This window comes from Carya illinoinensis, chromosome 14 (assembly GCF_018687715.1).
Source record: "Carya illinoinensis cultivar Pawnee chromosome 14, C.illinoinensisPawnee_v1, whole genome shotgun sequence".
NCBI classification, from domain to species: Eukaryota; Viridiplantae; Streptophyta; class Magnoliopsida; order Fagales; family Juglandaceae; genus Carya; species Carya illinoinensis.
In genome coordinates this window covers 5333809-5354163 of record NC_056765.1, presented here as the reverse complement: position 1 = coordinate 5354163, position 20355 = coordinate 5333809, and the positions used below count along the sequence as shown (strand labels likewise).

General features: G+C 34.3%; 3 protein-coding genes across 16 annotated transcripts; all 3 read right to left on the bottom strand.

Moving 5' to 3' along the window:
- Positions 1–1546: 1546 nt before the first annotated feature.
- On the bottom strand, positions 1547–4895 carry LOC122293918 (inactive protein RESTRICTED TEV MOVEMENT 2-like). 2 transcript variants are annotated; one of them, XM_043102381.1, is made up of 4 exons: positions 4768–4895; positions 3252–3441; positions 1737–2781; positions 1547–1699 (listed from the first exon to the last, which is right to left on the bottom strand). In XM_043102381.1, the coding sequence occupies exons 2-4, from the start codon at positions 3391–3393 to the stop codon at positions 1687–1689; spliced, it is 1200 nt and encodes a 399-aa protein (XP_042958315.1). In that variant the 5' UTR covers positions 3394–3441; positions 4768–4895; the 3' UTR covers positions 1547–1686. The 2 variants fall into 2 exon arrangements, with proteins under 2 accessions (XP_042958315.1, XP_042958314.1); XM_043102380.1 differs by having other exon boundaries at positions 1547–2781.
- LOC122293915 (sucrose-phosphatase 2-like) lies at positions 4538–11266 on the bottom strand. Of its 13 annotated transcripts, none has more exons than XM_043102367.1 (12): positions 11115–11265; positions 9971–10104; positions 9614–9653; positions 9452–9527; positions 8698–8778; positions 8317–8616; positions 8062–8184; positions 7655–7849; positions 7252–7542; positions 6266–6452; positions 5033–5079; positions 4538–4898 (listed from the first exon to the last, which is right to left on the bottom strand). In XM_043102367.1, the coding sequence occupies exons 4-12, from the start codon at positions 9509–9511 to the stop codon at positions 4812–4814; spliced, it is 1371 nt and encodes a 456-aa protein (XP_042958301.1). In that variant the 5' UTR covers positions 9512–9527; positions 9614–9653; positions 9971–10104; positions 11115–11265; the 3' UTR covers positions 4538–4811. The 13 variants fall into 13 exon arrangements, with proteins under 13 accessions (XP_042958301.1, XP_042958306.1, XP_042958303.1 ...); XM_043102372.1 differs by having other exon boundaries at positions 9614–9625; XM_043102369.1 differs by having other exon boundaries at positions 9971–10095; positions 11115–11264.
- A 7311-nt stretch (positions 11267–18577) lies between these two features.
- On the bottom strand, positions 18578–19871 carry LOC122293266 (3-oxo-5-alpha-steroid 4-dehydrogenase 2-like). The gene is made up of 2 exons (XM_043101788.1): positions 19416–19871; positions 18578–19286 (listed from the first exon to the last, which is right to left on the bottom strand). The coding sequence occupies exons 1-2, from the start codon at positions 19749–19751 to the stop codon at positions 18816–18818; spliced, it is 807 nt and encodes a 268-aa protein (XP_042957722.1). The 5' UTR covers positions 19752–19871; the 3' UTR covers positions 18578–18815.
- Between the last annotated feature and the right edge of the window lie 484 nt (positions 19872–20355).

Sequence of the window (20355 nt, the reverse complement as noted above, 5' to 3'; positions counted from 1 at the left end):
TGGAAAAAACAGAACAGTAGGAGGGTCTTGCTGTATAATTTAGTTATATCAGAACGGTATTACCGAAGAACTAATTAACACCTATCAGTTTGTCTTGAGCTTTTCCTAAAAGTACAAAACGCGAGGAGTTTATGATTCATTTTGTCTGCTTTGAAGGTAATAGGAGATATAAGTGTCATCAGGTTCCTATTAATTTCAGACAAAAAGCCTTTGTTTCTTTTACAGGGACAGTTTCAGAAGAACTAGCTCAACATGTTGCGAGCAATGGCTTTTACAGCTTTTTGGATTGCACTTCTGGTCCTTCCGAGAGCAGTACATGCAAAAGAATACGTCGTTGGAGATGAAGAAGGCTGGAATTTAATCCTAGTACTAACAGAATCTGAACTTTCTATGCTGTAGCTTCCCAGAGATCATGGAGTTTTGTGAAATTTCTACTTAGCTTAAGGTTCTGAAGTGATTTGGGCTTGTGAGATTGAGTTAATATTTGGGATTTATGTGAATGGTAACATTAATCTAGTGAAAAAATTCAGCAAGAACTGATTCAAATTTACTTGTCACCAGTGAATTTACATATTTGCTTTCATGTTTGCCAGTTTTCAACTACAACCAGGATGATCACAATGTCATTGTAATCAATGCTACTGGATATGATAAGTGTCTGTCACCTCCAAATTTAGGAGTCTTCAACAGCAGCAATGACAGGGTAACCTTGACAACTCTAGGGGACAACTATTATATATGTCAATGGCACTGCGATTTCTCAGACCAAAAGCTGATGATCACAGTCATGAGGAAGCAGATGCTGGCACCAGAATCTTCACCTGCATTACCTCCCTACGGAACAAATAAACACGGTCGGAACCTTGGAGGAGATTATGACTTTCTTAATGATTAGTTTGCAGGTGTTGCATGTTTGAGTTTGAATTTCGTGACAACGATTGGCCTAGCTAGAATCTAAAAGCTATAGATGTAATTGAGCTCTTAAAGAGTTTTCAGGAATCCCAATTGTGTAGAATGGGATAACACAATTGAGGGTTGTATAAATCAGCCCTTCAACTGAGGTCAATTGCTTTGTCTAGAACAAGGATGTTCAGTTTGTTTTCCTGTTCCCTTCTTTGTTCAGGTGAAGATTCAGTTTGTTTTCCTGTTCCTGTCTTTGCTTGTCCATGTCGTCTTTAGTTGCTACAAATCATGTCTTCAGATTTATCTGCAAGCAACATTCTTGCAAATCAAGCCATAGGAGCGATCCCATGTATGTAAAAGACAGCCTTGAATTTCCAACTCATTTTCTTGTTCTTTTTGATCGGTACCTTAAATTGCCAACTCATAACCAAGGAGATCAATACCAGGGGAGAAGTTATGGATGGCATCTCAGATCCTCTTGCTATAAACAACTAGCTGATCTCAATGTCTTTTGCAATAGTCAAATCATTTATGAACTCATCTTTCTAGTTAAGAAATGCCATATTAAATATTAACCAGATCTTCCTTCGGTTGTGATCAGAATAAGGAACATGCAGAAATAAGAAACATGCAGAATTGAACATTAGGTGCAGAATGTCTCGAATTATCATTGTATTTCACAAGAGTCCTTGCCTGCTATATATATTCCGCATAATGGAATTCATAGTTTGTTTATGATTACAACTTTAAGCTTATGTTAACATGGAAAAATTAACATTAGAACTAGTTTTTGGATTTTTTTTTTTTTTGATAAGTAGAACTAGTTTTTGGATTTTCCAGAGGAGCCATAGCTGTAGGAGACATAAGCTCCAAGTGCCACAAGCACGACCACTGCTGCACCTATATTTATCAGCATCTTCCTGTCGTCTTCATTCATGCTCTTGGCTAGATCATTCACTCTCTCCTTTGCAGAAACCATCACGTTCTTTAGTCCCATACCTTTCTCAGAAATGAAATCCTCCTTAGGCTTCTCTTCCTTAACACCAGAAGATCTCTCTTTCTTCTCCTTTCCGATCTGTGCAATCTTTGGCGCAGTGGTTTCAGACATGACAGAGTCTCTGATTTTCTCGACAGTCTCCCTTCCCTTAACCACTTTACTCTCCACAATTTTCTCAAGTTCTTTTGTTTCTTCAGCCTTCCCAGTTCCCTCAATCAGTACATCTCGTTTCTTTCGAATGGACTTCTGATCAACCTGCGCAGCGCTCGACTCCATACTCGTTTTGTCCATTAGCTTCTGAGTATCCGTGGTTAATGCAGCTTTTGGGGGAGCCAAGTCTTGACCCTTCTGTGCTTTCGGCTCTGTGGTCGCCGTGGCTCCCGGTGGGCTCTGAGATTGGCTACTCTCCACAACCCTTTGTCTTTCGTTAATGGCAGTTGAAGCTGCTTTTGGGGGAATATCTTCCACACCCTTTCCCACTTTTGGCTCGGTGGTAGCACTCTTGAGACTCGGAGGTCGAGCGATCTTTTCCTCCATTTGTTTTCCAACCCCAGAAGTTGAAGCAGCAGACGTAGGAGGAATCTGCTGTGGAACCTCTGGAAGCTTTGGTTGGGGAGTAGACTTTGGAGGGCTTGGAGATCCTTTTGCCGTTTTGTCTTCTGCAGCAGGAGCAACTCTTGCTACGATCTTCTTGGGAATTGTAATGGTTAGAATCCCACTTAGAAACTTTCCTTGAATTTTCTCGGCGTCGTAATTTTCTGGAACTGTGAAAGTTTGGTTGAAACGGCTCCATCTATTGTCTTGACGAGGCCGCTCTCCCTGAATCCTTAGCGTACGAGTGGAGTTCACGTATGTGATTTTTATACTCTCCTTCACAAAACCTGAAAACGTAGAGGGTTATACATGCAGGAAAAAAGGAAGAGAAATCTTAGAAATGATTTCAAAAAAATAAATCGTACTTTAAAAAAATTAAAAAAAAAAATATATATTTTTTATTAACGGAACCGACTTTTTTATAAATGACTTATATAAGGCTTGTCTATTTGAAACTCATACTTAGTACTGCTCAAAAAATAAACACAAGGTGAATGATACAACATTTATAATTATTGATAATTTGATATAAATATTTAGAATAATATTAAATGAATAATAAATATTTTAAAATTAATTTCATTTATTTCTCCTTCTCTTGATTTGCACGAAACTTGAGAGGACGTTGTTCCAATATACAACATTTCATTTTATTTTTTATTTTTTATTTATTTTTAAGTAATGAATCTGAAAGCGTAATTGAAGAAATTCATGAAATAAAATGAAGTGGGTGGCTATAGAGATATATTAAACACACCAGGAAGATGAACTTCTATGGTATCTTCTGTTGCTTCTTGCTTCCGTTCGAATTTTGGCTGGAAATCCTCATAAACGGGACGGACTGCTTGTGGTGGAGGGGCTGTAGTAACCGCCTCAGATTGTCGTCGTCTCATTGCCATATCTCTGTTGCTTAAGGATTTGAATTCTTTCTTCTTCTTCTTCTTCTTCTTTATGTGCAGATCAAAAGTTAAGGCTTTGGAATGTTAAAAATTTGTCGGTTTTGTGTACCTTTTTATATGGGTGACATTTTTGAGTTTCTTATCAATGAGTCTATTCCTTTTTGGCTGCATTGGTTTTTGTGATGATTTTTGTGCACTTCTGAGAGTAATCTTTTTCGATTGCTTTGCGGTTATGATGATCATGTTAATGGGTTTGCAATTATCTGGCAGACTGGCAAGTCATGGTATAACTTCTTCTACAAATAAAGGCAAGGGTTTCTTCGTCATCCAGCAAAATCAAAAAAATGTTCTTTGTCTAGTGTCCACATTTTTCCAAGGAGTGAAGCAGTGACTAAGGTTTTTGCACCTGTAGAATAAAATTTATCACTAGGCCAATGCGTCTGTATAGACAAATGATATTTGTAGCGTCACTATGCAAGCGCTATGTAATTATTTTTAAAAAAATTGAATAAATACGAAATCCACATGAAAAAAAATTAATTTTTTAATTATAGACCCAATTCTTTTTCAAAATAACTACATAACCCTTGCACACTTCACAACTATATGTAGCATTACTCGTCTGTATATAATGTTCAGCAGTAATGATACACGTTCATTATGTAAAATCTGAACATCAAATAAAAAAAATACTCTTAATATTATTTAATAAAGTGTGCAAAATAGACTGTAAAATAGCTGCATGAATAATGTCAGTAGGTGAAAAATCCGTTGACTGCTAAAACCTTTGTAAGTTATGAACGCTTTTAGATTTCCTGTGTGAGTCTTCCATGAAATCCTCCTATTTTCTCACGCCTGTTTCTTATAAGAGTAGAGTTTAGGCCCCTAGGAACTAATATTTGTTTGTTAATTTGTAATGGCCAGATTAAGGAAAAAAATAATTACTTTTGCATTATACCTCTAAAACGACTAGTCACACTTGAGGTTGATATAAATACGTCTAATGCAGTTTCATCTAGCATGTGAATAATGGACTTTGGTACATATCCATTCATTAATACCTCATTAATCCAATCCAATCCAATCCAATCTGCTGTATAACATCATGAAATGCATATACTTGCACCCATTTTAACAGAAGAAAGAATCAAATTTTGATGAGATTGCATATTGTTTATTGAGTTTAATTTAAGAGTTGCAAAACAAGAGTTGCTGTACTTGGTAGTTGTTGCCTTACATTCAATCATGTGACTGCAAAGAAATACTGAGAAATTGGAGGCAGATCAGGATGATTTTACTCCCTCCATCCAGCATAGTTTTAACTTTTAACAGTGCAACAAACAAAGATGCAGATAACTATTACATAAAAATTACCAGGAAAGATTTATTGGAGGATCAATGGTGACTTGATTGGCAACCTAGAAACACCAGGCTGTCTGGTCTCTTGCTCTAGAACCTTCCAGCCATGTCTGGTGCATGTGCACCCAGGTGAATCCATCTGGCTGCTGAAACTCGCAATAAATTATGGGTAATGGTTACCATAACTTTGCTCTTTCTGATGTATAATCATGAAGTAATAAATCACAGAAAGCAAGCAATATCTTTCAAAGATTGAGAAGTGACCGTTTTATGGAAATACCTTTAAACTCATTAAAACTGTCGTCACACAGCACTGCCGCTCATCCCCTGAAAGAATAACCAACAGTTTAGCAATGGATATGAATGCAAGAGAAAAACATTTTATTAACTCTCTGACTACAAAAGAGCTTCATGCAGAAATTTTCTGCATCTTTAAATTCTTCCAAAAAAATATAGTCAAAATAAAAAGTATATTTAGGCAAATTTGAATGTAAGACAACATCAGAAATTATTTTTTAATTTCTCTCACTACATGCTCTTTGATTGCACAAACTCTCTCCTGCCGCATGAGATTTTTTTCCTAGCCCTTTGCAGATGCAAAGGCTTGCATGTTTCCATGCAGAGCTTTCCATAAGCATCCACCCATTTACAGACGTATTGGATCTTGTGGTTGTCCAATAAGCTAAATATAATGAGATACACAGACTACTTAAAATGCTGCAGTAACTAAGGAATGCAGTGTCAGAGGCCTACTATGAGCTTCGCTGCCATGGAGGGTTGCTCAGGTGAAGAAACCCAACCAGAAACCCATGGGCCCTTACTCTCCCTTCAGGGAAATGTATAGAAGAAAGAAACCAGCCTATCACTCCTTTGGAACCACTAGAGCTTTGTCTTTTACAAGTATAACCACTAGAACACTTGGTCATTGTTGAACACGACTTCTTTGAATAGCTAAATAAAATTCTGGTACTGGGTTTTTAAAGTCTAATGGACTGCTTATAACAAAATCCCTGCCTAGGAAAAGAAAAGGCTGCTGATAATCGAGGTCTTTGGTGCTACTTAGCTATTCATGTCTTACACTAGTTAGTAGATTCATTTGGAGTATTTCTAGTCCTTAGGCAACACACAATTTGGATTACTGCCTGGGATAAAAAGCACTTCATATTTGGGGGAAATTTTCTAGGAAAAATAAATTTGCCTCGGCCATTTCTTTATCTGCTTTATTCACAAAATTTTCTTTTAGAGCACTAACAATTGAAAAAGACAAGGTGAACTTTGGGTGATTAGACAACAATTTTGAGCGACAGCATGGTCAATACAGGTTAAGATTAGGATCAGTAATCTGCATTGAGTACGAGACTGTCAGAATCAAGACATGCTTTATATAGAGTGGGCTGAAACAGGACCAAACTAGGCTAAGCGTAGCCCTGTTCATATCTTAAAGAGACAAAATAGAATACAAGCTAAGATTTCAAATGTAGATATCAATTATATTAAATCAAACAAATCTCACCAGATAACTCCCACTTATAAAACCTCACCAACCATGTGTCTGAGCCAATTTGTGCGGAAGATACTCGATCCACCCATACCCGGAATTGGTGTTCCGTCTTGTCCCCATACAGCTTTGCCATATAATCTAGACACTGATGGAAAGGCTGCTCAATTCCTGAGGGATGGACAAATATTCCAAATGGACACTGTAGGGGAGAGCGAGAGAGAGAGAGAGAGAGAGAGAGAGAGAGAGAGAGAGAGAGAGAGAGAGAGAGAGAGAGAGAGAGAGTTAGCAATTGTAATGTTGCTGTTGTAGCAAATTCTACAAATTGTAATGACAACAAAGGGATGCATGGTCAGAACCAACTATACACAAATAAAACTTCTAAAAAGATCAAGTTAACGACACTTAGATGACTTGGCAAGTTTAAGTCGCACAAAATAGTTTTTTTTTTTTTTTTTAATAAGTAAAAATTTTATTCATCGAATGCAATAGGCGTAGCCCATGTACACAGGAAGTATACAAAGTCACACCAAATAGTTTGTGAAATATGAAAGCATATTGAGATTTGAAACAATATGCTAGTCAAGAAGACGGTATGAACCACAGGAATAGAGAATTGGGTAGATATTAACACAGCTAGTGAAAAATAGAACCCTCAACTCAATGCAGCAAACCATATCTTAGCTATTTGAGGTCAATTACACACAAATCCAAGTTTCCCACTTTTTTCTTTCTAAGATCATATTTGTTGTTGACCAAAGAACACCATATCATGTCTCGCTGCCAAAATATAATCTTTTTCCTTTTTATCCTAAGTAATAATCCCAGACGCTATTAAGTCTGCAACCCAGAAATGAGTCTTCAGTTTTGCAGTCAACAATTTGTAAAAGATAATGGACTTCAAAATGGCTCTTGCCAAATCCTGGATCTACTGCAATGCATAGGAAAAAAAAAAATGAAGGTTCCATAATACAAGTAAAATTACTGCTTGTTACACTTACAAAGCCTGACTTCAAATTTTTCACAAACTGTTCGGATTTGTCAACTTCTGCACGTCGCCATCGCTCATAAAGCAAATAAAACTTCACCACTTCATGACCAGGGCTGAAGATGTCCACATTGCATTTTTTAAAGTCTTTGATATCTCTCGGAGACACATTTGGACCTAGACAGAAATTACCAATGGCTTGTATGATCCCAGCCGCACATCTCTCAGTGGCATGAATTATATTGGGATTGTTCTTTGCATTTTGTTTATACCACTGCAAAAATTCATCTTGTGCATTGCTAACCTGCATATTCAAGAATAAGTGGCACTTGACAACACAACTATTCAATTTATATAATTAGGATGGCATGATACAAGTACATGATGAACTAAACAGTGCTTATGAGACTACAAACCATCACACCATGGACTTTGGGAATGGTGAACATTTCACTATCATTTCCGGAGTCGCCACAAACAAGTGTATGTAAAGGTACTTTTCCATCAACTTCAAAATTTTGAAGCAGATATGCTAGAGCCTCCCCTTTGCCAGCACTTTTTGGTAATATGTCCAATGCAATCCCAGAGCTATAAATTATTTTTACATCAAGCTGTCCACGAAGAAATCAAGATTAGGCAAATATGTGTATAAGAGAAAGGGATAATAAGTTTTTAATCACGGGAAAAGCCAGATTAAAAAAAAAAAAGAAGCACAAAGCATGAATACAAAAGATAATTTAAAAGATCACAAAGCAAGCAAGTACCATAAAAAGACATTGACAATATCCTAGTAATAAGGTGAGGTAACCATTATTTTTCTTACACCACGTTTCTCCAAATGCTCGGACAGAAAACTCATTATTTCCAAAGCCTTGACCTTCTCCACAAAAAAGCTAACCTTGTGAGGACGTTGTTGAGTTTCTGACTGCAATAAGCCCACAAAATTCTGAGAATGAAGATTCATTACAAACAACTCCATCATCTTACATGTTTCCACATAATACTCATATAACACAATGCAGCCCATAAGGCCAAAGTGATATCAGCTGCCGGACTCTATTGGCAAAAAAAACCCTACCTGAGGAGCAAGTTCAGGAAACTTAGCTGTTTCCTCTACAACTATGTCTCTGTTCCACTTCCGGTTAAGATGATGTGTCCAGCCAGTATCTGGTACCATTGATTCACCATATGTAATCTCAGTTCCCACGGACAGTATGGTTATATCAGGGGTTAATAAAGGTTTCTTATTCCTCAGCTTCTGGTAACTTGTAGGTGACCTTCCCGTTGAAAACACAAGCAAAGAATCATGACGATAATAGGCTTCCCATAGTGCATTAAATCTAAGAAGGGAAAGGTTCTCTGAATCATCATGATCAACCTACAATCACATACCACTAATCTGATAGAATCACTAGGCGGATTGCATGAAGACATCATAACAAGCTAACCAGAAATCTACCATTGTAGAGTCAAGATCAGAAACTATCATGAGACGTGCAGAACCATTGATCCGATCCAAAAGTCCTGCATCTGCTAAACTCTGCAAAATACACATTGGGAGAATGTCTGATAAGCAACTTCTCCCTTCATAGCAGAGAAATAGGCGATCAATAGGGTTGCTCAATGTTAATTGGGGGCTATGTCCATCTTTAGTTGTTGTGCCTGATTTCCATGGTAGCAATCTTTTACTTCTCAAAAAAAGAAAAACAGAAAAATATGTTTCATAGAAATCCCAGAATCATGTGCTTCATAGAGCACCTCATATTTTCACATGGGACCTTAATAATGATAATGAAGATGGTGATGATTATGTTGTTTGGTCTTATGGTGATGAAGTAGATGGTAATGATTGAAATATCAATGATGTTATGACAAAATGGATATGATCATCATTGTTTATGATGATGTTGAGTCTTGACGATGAGCTAAAAAATGTAATATCCTGCCCCACTGCTCAAGACCAAAAAAAAAAAAAAAGATCCATTTATTGGACCCGTCAGATCTTAGATGGCATAGGAATGGTAGTATTGTTAAACCAGTTATCATCAGTTCAAGAGTGAACATGAATGGGGCCGTAGTGCTCTTCAAAAGACATATCCACGCTTCAAAAACCAGGCAGCCACACTTATTACCACTCATTTACAGGTAGACATTAACAATGTGAAATATATGAGAGAATCAGCAGAATCACATTGATGCATTGATTGCCTTACCTTCATCGTCTTCGTCCCTCTTATCTTTCTGTAATGAGTAGCAACCTTTGCCAGTAACATATGACACTACTTTGGGCTAAGCATGTGACATGTTGCGTAAGTTTAGCACCAACATGAAACAATTATGATGACAAAAATTACAACAAGAGATTCATATCATACCCTTGCTCAAGCCTGCACCAATTATATTCAAATCCTTGAACTATCACATTTATCGCAGGGTGGGGATGTCACAACAAGGTTTGTAGAGTTAAAGTTAGGAAAAATCTAGTTGCAAGCACAACTGCGCACTAATCTGTGCACCAATCTAATGTGATTGTTCAAAAAGTATACTTTATTGAAAATAGTGCTAATTTAAATTTTGAATATAAAGGAATCAGTATTGGTACACAGATTATTATGCGAATTTGCTTGTAAATAGCAAAACTCTTAAAGTTATCCTTCATACAGAATGTGCTCAATCCGTATCTCCAGATAGCTTTCTTCATTAATTGAGGAGAAAGGGAAAAACAAACAAACCATAGCAGCTGCCTTTTTATGAGTGAACCCGGCCTCAATGGGAGGAGGAGATCCAAAACAGTGACCTCCACTTCATAAGGTGTAGTCCCCAGCAGATTATGCTATCCCTTTAGATTCACACAACCCTACACCCACTCCAACACCAAGACAAAGCTGGATCAATATTATCAAATGCCCTTAACTTTCAAGAATCACTTGTAAAATCAGATATTGGAGGTGATATCAAAACAGGCAATTGACTTTTATCGAGATTCTTAATATAGTGAATTAAGAAACTTGTCTTCCATATCCAAGTAATGCCGAGAAACTTTCAAGCCACATCCTGATAAGAAATATTATGCTAAACAGAACAGAAGAATGAATATTCTCCTACTGGACATATGCACTCAGGTAACAATGTCGAATCAAAATCTTAGAATCAGCCTAATTTATAATAAATCTTCAAAATATGGGAAAGGCTACATGTAGAATGATATTTAAAAAAAAAAAATGCCTGAAGACAAAACGAGAAGCGCATCTCTGCACTTTTGACTCGTACACAAGAATTTCACAAATATATAGTCTTTAATCTATTCATTTGAAGTTTTGCTAAATACAAACAATAACAAAAAAAAAAAAAGGGTCTATAACGGATATGGTGAATGGGCATTTCATCCAAATTCATGTGCCCAGAGTGTAAAGAGTATACGAAGGTAACACACAACAACCAACATCAGTAGCCTCAGTCCACAAATCATGCTTCTCGTACATTATCAGCTTCCAATGAACTAAGCAAAAAATATTTTTTCTTGGGTTAGAAGGTTTCGAACAATACTGTTCAGATTAGCCTGAGTTACTAGGATACTCTTTAAATCTTAAAAAAGGTTCGGATATCAGCACTGCCCCGACCTTTGAAGTTTGAGCAAGCAATAAATTAAGAAAAAATTAAGAATGTTGTCGTTGATATGTAAAATCTTGACAATCGGATTAACTAAAAATTCTACATAATCTTAATCCAAAATAGTCTTCGGTACCTTGTGCCATTTTTTTCAAAAACAAGAAAAAAAAAAAAAAAAAACTAACTAACTTTATGCGATTCAAGAAATGGATTTCCAGACAGATGAACCTCCACGTCGAAAGGAGGAGAGGGAAAAGAAATAGTTACCCAAAGGGCGAATCCCGCAGATAACACAAGAAATCGTGTGCGCGTTTGTAATAAGATTGATCTATGTCTATTTAATGGTATCGTTCATCCAACCGTAACCACTCGAAGTGGAAGGTGAATGACCGTCGTTTGCACCTCGTTATTTATCTAATATTTTGAGTTGTTTATTATTATTATTATTATTATTATTATTATTATTATTATTTATTAAAAATAAAAATTTATTTATCGTTATCAAACACCACATATTATATATATATATATATATATATATTATAAAAAATATGATATATGAATAATAAGCAAAAAAACTCAATTAATTTAAAAATAATAAAAATAAAATAAAAACGTTAGTTCACTAATAACTCATTTCTTAACTAAAAAATACAGCATCGATCAAAATGGAAACACCATCCTCGTTTCTTTATAATTTTCCTATTTTAAATTTAAATGTAATATTTATAAAATTATAATGTGTCACGAATTAAAAGTAATAAAATCAAGAATAAATACTAGCATTATTTATAGAGAAGTGCTCGGTTATAAAGAGAATTATAAAAGTAAGTTTACATACTAATATGAGTTTATATACTACGTTAAATTTATTTTATAATAAAAATAATTTAATATTAAAATATGTTAATTTATTTATTTTAATAAAATCTCTTTGTGATAAAAATATTTATCTTATTTCTATAATTCGCCACGTTTATTTTAAAACACCTTCTTTCAATATTCACGTCTTAATTTAAAAATAATTAAAAAAAAAGAAAAAAAAGAAAAAAGAAAACCTCCACGCTTCTAATAAACTACTTAAGTTCGATGAACTTCACAATTGGATATTTCCGGTCATCTCTTGTTAGCGTCTTTAGATGTTCATTTGCCACATAAATCCAATGTTTGTATCAATTACCAACAAATAAATATATTTTTTTGAAGAAAAAATGAAAATAATGATCTACTTCATTCAATTGATCTTTTAAAAGTGATTTTCAAAGTTCTTCAATTATTAGCCCCCTTCCATCAAGAAGATGAATGTATACCCTTGATCAAATTGTAATTCCAATAATTAAATTCATAATACAACTATTTTATAATTAATTAATGTGATAGTGTTACTACATAAAATGTATTAAAATTTTTATTTTACAACTAATAATTATGATTGTATAACTTCATGAAATTTGCTAAAATTATTGAGTAATGTTACATACAGTTTTAGAGTATGCAAGCGCCGTGCAGTCACTTTAAAAAATAGTATAGTTCACTATTAAAAAGTTAATTTTTTCATGTGGATCACGTATGTATTCACCTTTTTCAAAGTGATTACACAACGCTTATGTATTCACGACTGTAACTATCATTTTTCAAAATTATTTATTTGATTTAACTTTTATAAACTTCTCCATTTAACAGGAGTTGAAAAAAAATTGAAGAAAAAAGTATGTGTATTAATACTCTTGAAATATTAACAAACACTTTAAGACTAATTTACAACTTTAATGCATTTTGCTTAGAAAACATAAAAACAAAAAAGTGCTTCAATTGTAATTTCCACTTTTATAGGGCATAACCCCAGATTTTAATAGCAGAGCAGACGTACCATTGCAAGTTGGTCCAAAAACAGGAGTGCCCACTTGTCAAAACAACACTTTGACTAGTTCTATGGCAAACCAAAAAAAAAAAAAAAATACATATTGTTGTGAATCAATCAAAATAAAGAGAGAGTTTCAAGATTGAGAGAGAGTGAGAGACGAGATTTTCTTATTGATCTATTATCAAACTTATGAATTTCTTAAAGAATTCAACGATATATATAAACGTACAAAGGGGACTATGCTAGCTCACTATGCTAGCACTATGCACTATGCATTTGACGACTAGATAAATGTAGTCATACAATTCAAGATAGTTTATAACACTTCCCCTTTGGATGATCATATTTAAAGAATATGCCTCGTTAAAACCTTGCCAAAGAAAAATCCTGTGGGAAAAAACCAATGGCGAAGGAAAAAAAGTACAGTATTCATATGTATCGACGAGTGCTTTAGGATTGCCTCATTAAAACCTTGCAAAGGAAAACCCAGTGAGATAAAACCTTAGCGAAGGAAAAATAGTACAATCAGCACAAGTCTTCAAGACATTACATCCCCTGAAAAGTGCATGATAACAGGTCTTCAAACTTCCGCATTCCAATGTTCTGCATAATCTTCTTAAATGTTGCAGTTGGTAATGCTTTAGTGAATAAATCTGCCAGATTTTACTTGACCGTACCTTCTTGATATCAATTTCAATTTTCTTCTCATGAATTGCAATGATCTTCTTGTGTGTATCTGAAAGATAACTCGCATTTGTACATCCAACTAACTATGGACTTGATCCATGTTGATAAAATAATCACAACTGGATCTTTCTGCTGATCACTACTCTTCTGGAGTTCTTGTAAATAACACAGTTAGTGGAGAATTCATCAACATTAAACCGCTAACCTCATTTTTAATAAAAACGATGGCTAGCCTTTTAAGATCAGACAAGCACCGCAGATTTTCAACTCCTCTGTAGGTGTCAAGCGTGCTGTCAGACACCTCAACTGTCAGGCACCGCAGAGCTATGAAGCTATATTTCGTCTCTTTTCTCTTGCTTCACGAGAGATCTTGTATCATAATTTTCGCTATAAAAGAAATATTCAGCTCATCTTCATTCGCATCTCATCTTCTTCACTTTTCTGTAATCATACTTCATTTTTACTCTGCAATCTCTTTCTGCATTTTTACTCTGCAATCTCTTTCTATATTTTTACTCTGCAATGGCTCAGCGATCTTCTCATGGCCAATATATGAGGTACTCTACACCTCGTTCATCAGCTGTTCCTGCTTCTACCACAAGTGCTATCATGCAATGTATGATCTGACTCATAGGTCAGATAATAAAACTATCTATGAGCTTGTGAGTCTCGGTACTCGATACTCATCATCCATTGTCGCATTTTCTCAGCGACTGCAATTCAGAACTTGTGGAGTTGACAATCTCCACGAGAATATTGCTATACTTCAGCGACTTCTTCTGGAGTCTAACATGAAGATAGAATCAATAAAGCAAGAGAATAAGAATTTAAAATCCTTGCTTAAATCTTCTTTTCGATTGCCCACCGCTTTAGATAGGGATGCCATGCAGATTCTTGAAGAACAAGAGCATTTGAAGAATGAGGCAAAGTGCCTTAAATTTCTGTAATTCTTGCTTCAAGATAATAAAATAATATTTCACAAATATTCATATTTGTGTTTCTATCTTTTGGTAGATGTTCTGTGTGCTCCCTTTCATTTCTTCTTTAATAATGCACACTTCATATCAAACCCATAATATGAATCTAAAATATTAATTGTATTAAAAGATGGTATTTCATGACTAATAACATCATCCATCTTCCCCTTGAAGCCGCAAGGGTTTCAGATTTATATTTCAAATATGTGCAGTTTTTATGAGCTCTTCTGGAGTTTCAATGACATTTAAATCATATATATAAACTGTAATAATAGCTTGTTTTCATTTGCGTTTGGATTGTTTTAGATCATATAAGGATCTTTGAAACTTGATAGAATACATATTTCCAGATGTATTCATATTAGAAGCTTCAGACATTTTCTATTCTTCAGAGATTTTCATATATATATCATGATCCAATGATTCATATAAATATGCAGTTAATCATGCATATCCAAACTCTCGGTAACTTTCAAGCTAATAAAAATCTCAATATGATTTCAACCATTTTAAAATCATATCAATATTGTTTTTTCGAGAAACTAACTTGTGATTTCTATATCACATTTTCATATTAAAAGTTTCAGACTTTTTATATCATGTATATAAATATCCACTGATATTTAATAAAAATCACCTCTTTAGGTGTTTGGACTTCAAGTCCATATTTATCACATTTTACTTAGTGATATCAATTCTGCAGGAATTGAGAAACTGACTCGTGATTTATATATCACATTTTTATTTCCTTTCCATAAATACCCACTGACATTCAACAAGCATCACCTCTTTAGGTGTTTGGACTATAAGTCCCGATGCATCATATTTTACTAGTGAATCAATTCTGCAGGAATTGTTTCTTTCAAATATTGGCCAATATTTTACGTCGGTATTCTTCGACGGTTCTTGATTCACTTGCTACATTACTTCTGGTAATGTCAATTGCCATCTCATATGGAAATACGTTGTCGACAACGATTTTATTTCTATCCATAATTTCTCCATTATTCATGAAATGTAACGAGATCTCGTTATTTTCAGGTACCTATCCCTCTTCAAGGGAAGACATTTTCATGAAAAACCTCTCCAGGAGATTTGTACTCTTCAAGAGTTTATATAGGAGAATTTTATACAGAAAATCTGGATGGACTTTATTGCTTGTTTTGTGGGTATGGCCTCTTCAGGAGCACCAAATTATTTGTGCTTTTCTCTTTTAAGATACTCTATCTTTTGTATCAATAAGTCTCACATACCTTTATACATGTTTTTAGACTGCTGAATTTCTTAATTGTCCTACAGGGACTTCAATCCTCGCTGGGATTTTAGCAGCTAGAATATGAGACATTTTTATCTTATTGCATCCATAATTTAATTATCATCTGAACGTCTGGTTCACTTATGATAATCAAGATAACGTCGAATTATTTCATCTTATTTGCTTCAAGCAAATTTTTCTTTCCACTTCTGGTGGTAAGACTTTATAGTAAAAGAATCTTCTGGTTCTTTTATGGACGTCCATATGAAAATCATTCGACTTATCGTAATTGATTTTGGATGATCAAGATAACCATAAATTATACAAATATTTTAAATCATATCACCTTTTGATGCATCATAATATTTGATTCAATAATTTGTATAATATTATCTCAAATAGAAAGCTTACAGCTTTTCCAATACGAGCTTCTGGCCCGAAAAGATATTCATTATCACGTTCAATCTCTTAGTTTCTTTGAATGAAACGTATCATTCTTTTCACTTCAGGAAATAGAATGATATAAATTCATTATCATTCACTTCAAGGAATGATATAGATCTAGTAAGACGTGACTAATGATTCTTATCAAAAGCTCATTATTTTACTCAGTCACTGAAAGACTAGATATAAATTTAGAATATATTGTGAACGTTTGCATTTTATATTACTACTTCAGGAGCATACTCGATATTGCTACTTCAGGAGCACATTCGAAATGTTCATTCAAATATATATTCTTTCCACCATTTCAATTATGCAACTTCAGGTGCATAAATCATAATGAGCTTTTAGTACAAGTATCAATCATTTAAACTATGAGATACTCAAAAGCTGTTATTGATTTAGGACGATCCTTCAGGGATGCTCCATTTCCATTCTCAGATAAATTATATCATCAATAAATAAAACTTGTATCTAAACTATGTAAATAAACATAGAATTTATCAAATAATAATAATGAATATAACCATTAATATTCATCTCAATAATTGTAAATAATATATTAAAAACTTACTTGATGTCCAACATCATATGAGTAGAAAATCTGCTGATGAGAAGAAAAATTAATTCACCACCATCATCATCATCACGTCTCAAAAGGAAACCTGTACCAAAAAGAAAAAGAAAAGAAAGACTTTTCTTGCAATTAGATTTTGGTAATATATACTATCTACGTTAAAGATTAGGCCAAATAATTAGAAACGACAGTCATTTTTGACTAAAGGATGATAAGCAGCCCATTATTTTTGTCCTCTTTTCAAGTTTCTCCATTCTTTTTCTTCTCGGACCCGCAGTCTGTGGTCATGCAAGAGAACTTCCTATATTTTAAGATAATGTCTTCTTGGAATAATAAAAGCAGTTGGACAACTTGCATCAATCTAGAACAACAACTTGCCACTCCCATGGGACCTACTTGTTCTCTTCATCTATCTTTCTTTTTACAAAAACCAAACGCTTTCCCAACTTTGAATTTTTTTTTTTTTTAATAACAAGGGGTCCTGTCCCTTGCTCTCTCTTTCATTATTTTTATTTTATGTTTTATTTTTAAAATATTGCCAACAAGCCCCACGCTTTTGACATTTTTTTTTTCTTTGCCAGGCTGGGAGGGTGAGCATTGTGTATGCCATTTTGATCTTATTAGCTATTCCAGATACGGATTTAAAGCTCGCAGCTACCTTCCTCACAGCCAGTGATTTATTTGGGTGTTGCCAGATTCAGAAGATCTTTGTTCCAGATCTGAAGCTGTCGCCCTTCTAATAAACTACTTAAGTTCGATGAACTTCACAATTGGATATTTCCGGTCATCTCTTGTTAGCGTCTTTAGATTTTCATTTGCCACATAAATCCAATGTTTGTATCAATTACCAACAAATAAATATATTTTTTTGAAGAAAAAATGAAAATAATGATCTACTTCATTCAATTGATCTTTTAAAAGTGATTTTCAAAGTTCTTCAATTATTAGCCCCCTTCCATCAAGAAGATGAATGTATACCCTTGATCAAATTGTAATTCCAATAATTAAATTCATAATACAACTATTTTATAATTAATTAATGTGATAGTGTTACTACATAAAATGTATTAAAATTTTTATTTTACAACTAATAATTATGATTGTATAACTTCATGAAATTTGCTAAAATTATTAAGTAATGTTATATACAGTTTTAGAGTAGCGCCGTACAGTCACTTTAAAAAAGAGTATAGTTCACTATTAAAAAGTTAATTTTTTCATGTGGATCACATATGTATTCACATTTTTCAAAGTGATTACACGACGCTTATGCATTCACGACTGTAACTATCATTTTTCAAAATTATTTATTTGATTTAACTTTTATAAACTTCTCCATTTAACAGGAGTTGAAAAAAATTTGAAGAAAAAAGTATGTGTATCAATACTCTTGAAATATTAACAAACACTTTAAGGCTAATTTACAACTTTAATGCATTTTGCTTAGAAAACATAAAAACAAAAAAGTGCTTCAATTGTAATTTTCACTTTTATAGGGCATAACCCCAGATTTTAATAGCAGAGCAGACATACCATTGCAAGTTGGTCCAAAAACAGGAGTGCCCACTTGTCAAAACAACACTTTGACTAGTTCTATGGCAAACCAAAAAAAAAAAAATACATATTGACTTTTAAAATAGAGTATTATAAACCTTACAATAGTCATATATTTGCTCATTGAGAAATATTTTAATTACAAAAAAATCTCATAAAAATAAATATACCATGTGACATGATATAATACGGTAAATTATAAAACTAATTTTACTATTGTTATAAACTATCTTGAATTGTATGACCACATTTATCTAGTCGTCAAATGCATAGTACATAATGCTAGCATAGTGAGCTAGCATAGTCCCCTTTGTACGCCTATATATATCGTTGAATTCTTTAAGAAATATATAAGTTTGATATACAGATCAATAAGAGAATCTCCTCTCATTCTCTCTTTTTCATTGAGTTCATAACACGTTATCAGCACGATTCTCAAACGAACCATCAGAATCCAACTCCTCGTCGTGGTTCTCACGCAACTTCCGATTCGAAAGTAGATATAACATATCATCAAAATCATATCAGTATGTAGATTTACTTTTACGATCTTGTGGTTGTAACACTTCTCTAGCCAATTATTATGTTTTTTCGAACTGTGTTTTACATTCTAGAAAACATATGGAATGAGAGCCTTGAGATGCTGAGGAAAATCCTCAAGTTTTGACAAGTACCATCTCCTTGTGGCATAACTCCTTCCCATCAGGTACAAAGCACTGCCCAGAGTGAAAGAAAATGCATAAAGTGTCTGAGAAATGCACGAGATCCCCAAGAAACCGATTATTTCAAACAGATAATGTGGGCATATAACCAAGCAAAATAAACCACCCTTGGGAACCCTATATTCTTTGTCACTCTTTCCTCTGAGTTTGGAAAGGAGGTAATGGTGGTAAAAGTTGCCTCCGATTCCTATAAGAAACAGCAAAACTCCAGGATACTTGAGATCAACCGGTGGCTCTGAAATCCCTTGTGTTAGGTGTAGGGAATATATTATTGTTGCAGTGATCGTAAAGTAACTGAGAGAAATCAGGATTACTAAATCAAGAACCATCCCCCCACTGTATTTGTGAACAAACAGCACCTATTAAAACATGGCAAACAAGATATGTATAAATCATCAAAGGAAAGGAAGTCTTGGGTCTGTTTCGTCTTTGAATTCAGGATTAGATACCATGAAGAGAGCCAAAAAATGAAAAAGAAAAGTGTGTACCTCAAATATCCTCTTGAAGAAGTGAAGGGTTAAGGCAGAACGGAGCAATAAAAACCGGGTACCCTGAGGTGCCAAAAGCACAAAGGATGTGAGACAAGCAAGAAATGCAGGAGTATAACTAAAGAGCATGCCTTTCCTGCTAGAAACTTCAGTCTGCTTTCTTGTTCCAGATTTTGTAGAACTTCCATTCCAAAACTTGGAATATGGCGCGTGCTTTCCTCTTAATTCTGAGAACCCAAGATAAGCTGTTGATGTGAAGCTAAACACTGACATGACCGTGATGAATAGAGAAGATGGTGGTGGGAAAATAAATCTCAGCAAGGTAGATGTCAACATTTTTTGCTCTCTCTCTCTCTCTCTCTCTAGATTTCTGCAAAACTGCAATCAACCTCACAGAGTTCATTTCGTGTAGTACTCTACTAACTATAGCCGATGGACGTATTCTTTTCCAATTGTCCTTTTCCCCTTTTTCCTTTCTTCAGGTTGTTATTTCAAATGGATGAGGATAATGCTAAGGTAAATGTCAAATGTGCACTCCAAATATGCGTACAAGTACAACTGTAATTTTTTTAATATTTTTTAAACATTCTTGACCATTAAGAAAAAAAATACAAATTCACTAGTAATCACTTCCTTAATCATCAAATAAAAAAAAAATTAAATTACAAGAGGGGACATATTTGGGCTGCAATTAAAATCCAAGCATTTTCCATTTCAAATATAACTCTTCAAGGTAGAGGCTACAAGCTTATTTATGTGGTAGGAAAGTGGAATCAGATTTGCATTAGCTTCTAAAGTTTATCTCTAACTTAGTTTTGTGGTAGATTGTGTTGCTAAAGTTGTGTTAAGGACGGTCACCCAAGAACATGACAAAGCGCCTAAATTGACAAGAGGTGAGAGCACTGAGAGGTTTAGTACTCCATCGAGCGGGTGTTCGTAT

Coding starts and splice junctions, on each gene's coding strand:
- LOC122293918 (XM_043102380.1), bottom strand. CDS start 3,393: ATGGCAATGAGACGACGACAATCTGAGGCGGTTACTACAGCCCCTCCA. Junction 2,782..3,251: donor CATAGAAGTTCATCTTCCTG/GTGTGTTTAATA, acceptor CTACGTTTTCAG/GTTTTGTGAAGGAGAGTATA.
- LOC122293915 (XM_043102371.1), bottom strand. CDS start 9,511: ATGTTACTGGCAAAGGTTGCTACTCATTACAGAAAGATAAGAGGGACG. Junction 8,617..8,697: donor CTGATCTTGACTCTACAATG/GTAGATTTCTGG, acceptor ATGTGATTGTAG/GTTGATCATGATGATTCAGA. Junction 7,543..7,654: donor CCAAAGTCCATGGTGTGATG/GTTTGTAGTCTC, acceptor TTGAATATGCAG/GTTAGCAATGCACAAGATGA.
- LOC122293266 (XM_043101788.1), bottom strand. CDS start 19,751: ATGTTGACATCTACCTTGCTGAGATTTATTTTCCCACCACCATCTTCT. Junction 19,287..19,415: donor TCTTCAAGAGGATATTTGAG/GTACACACTTTT, acceptor ATGTTTTAATAG/GTGCTGTTTGTTCACAAATA.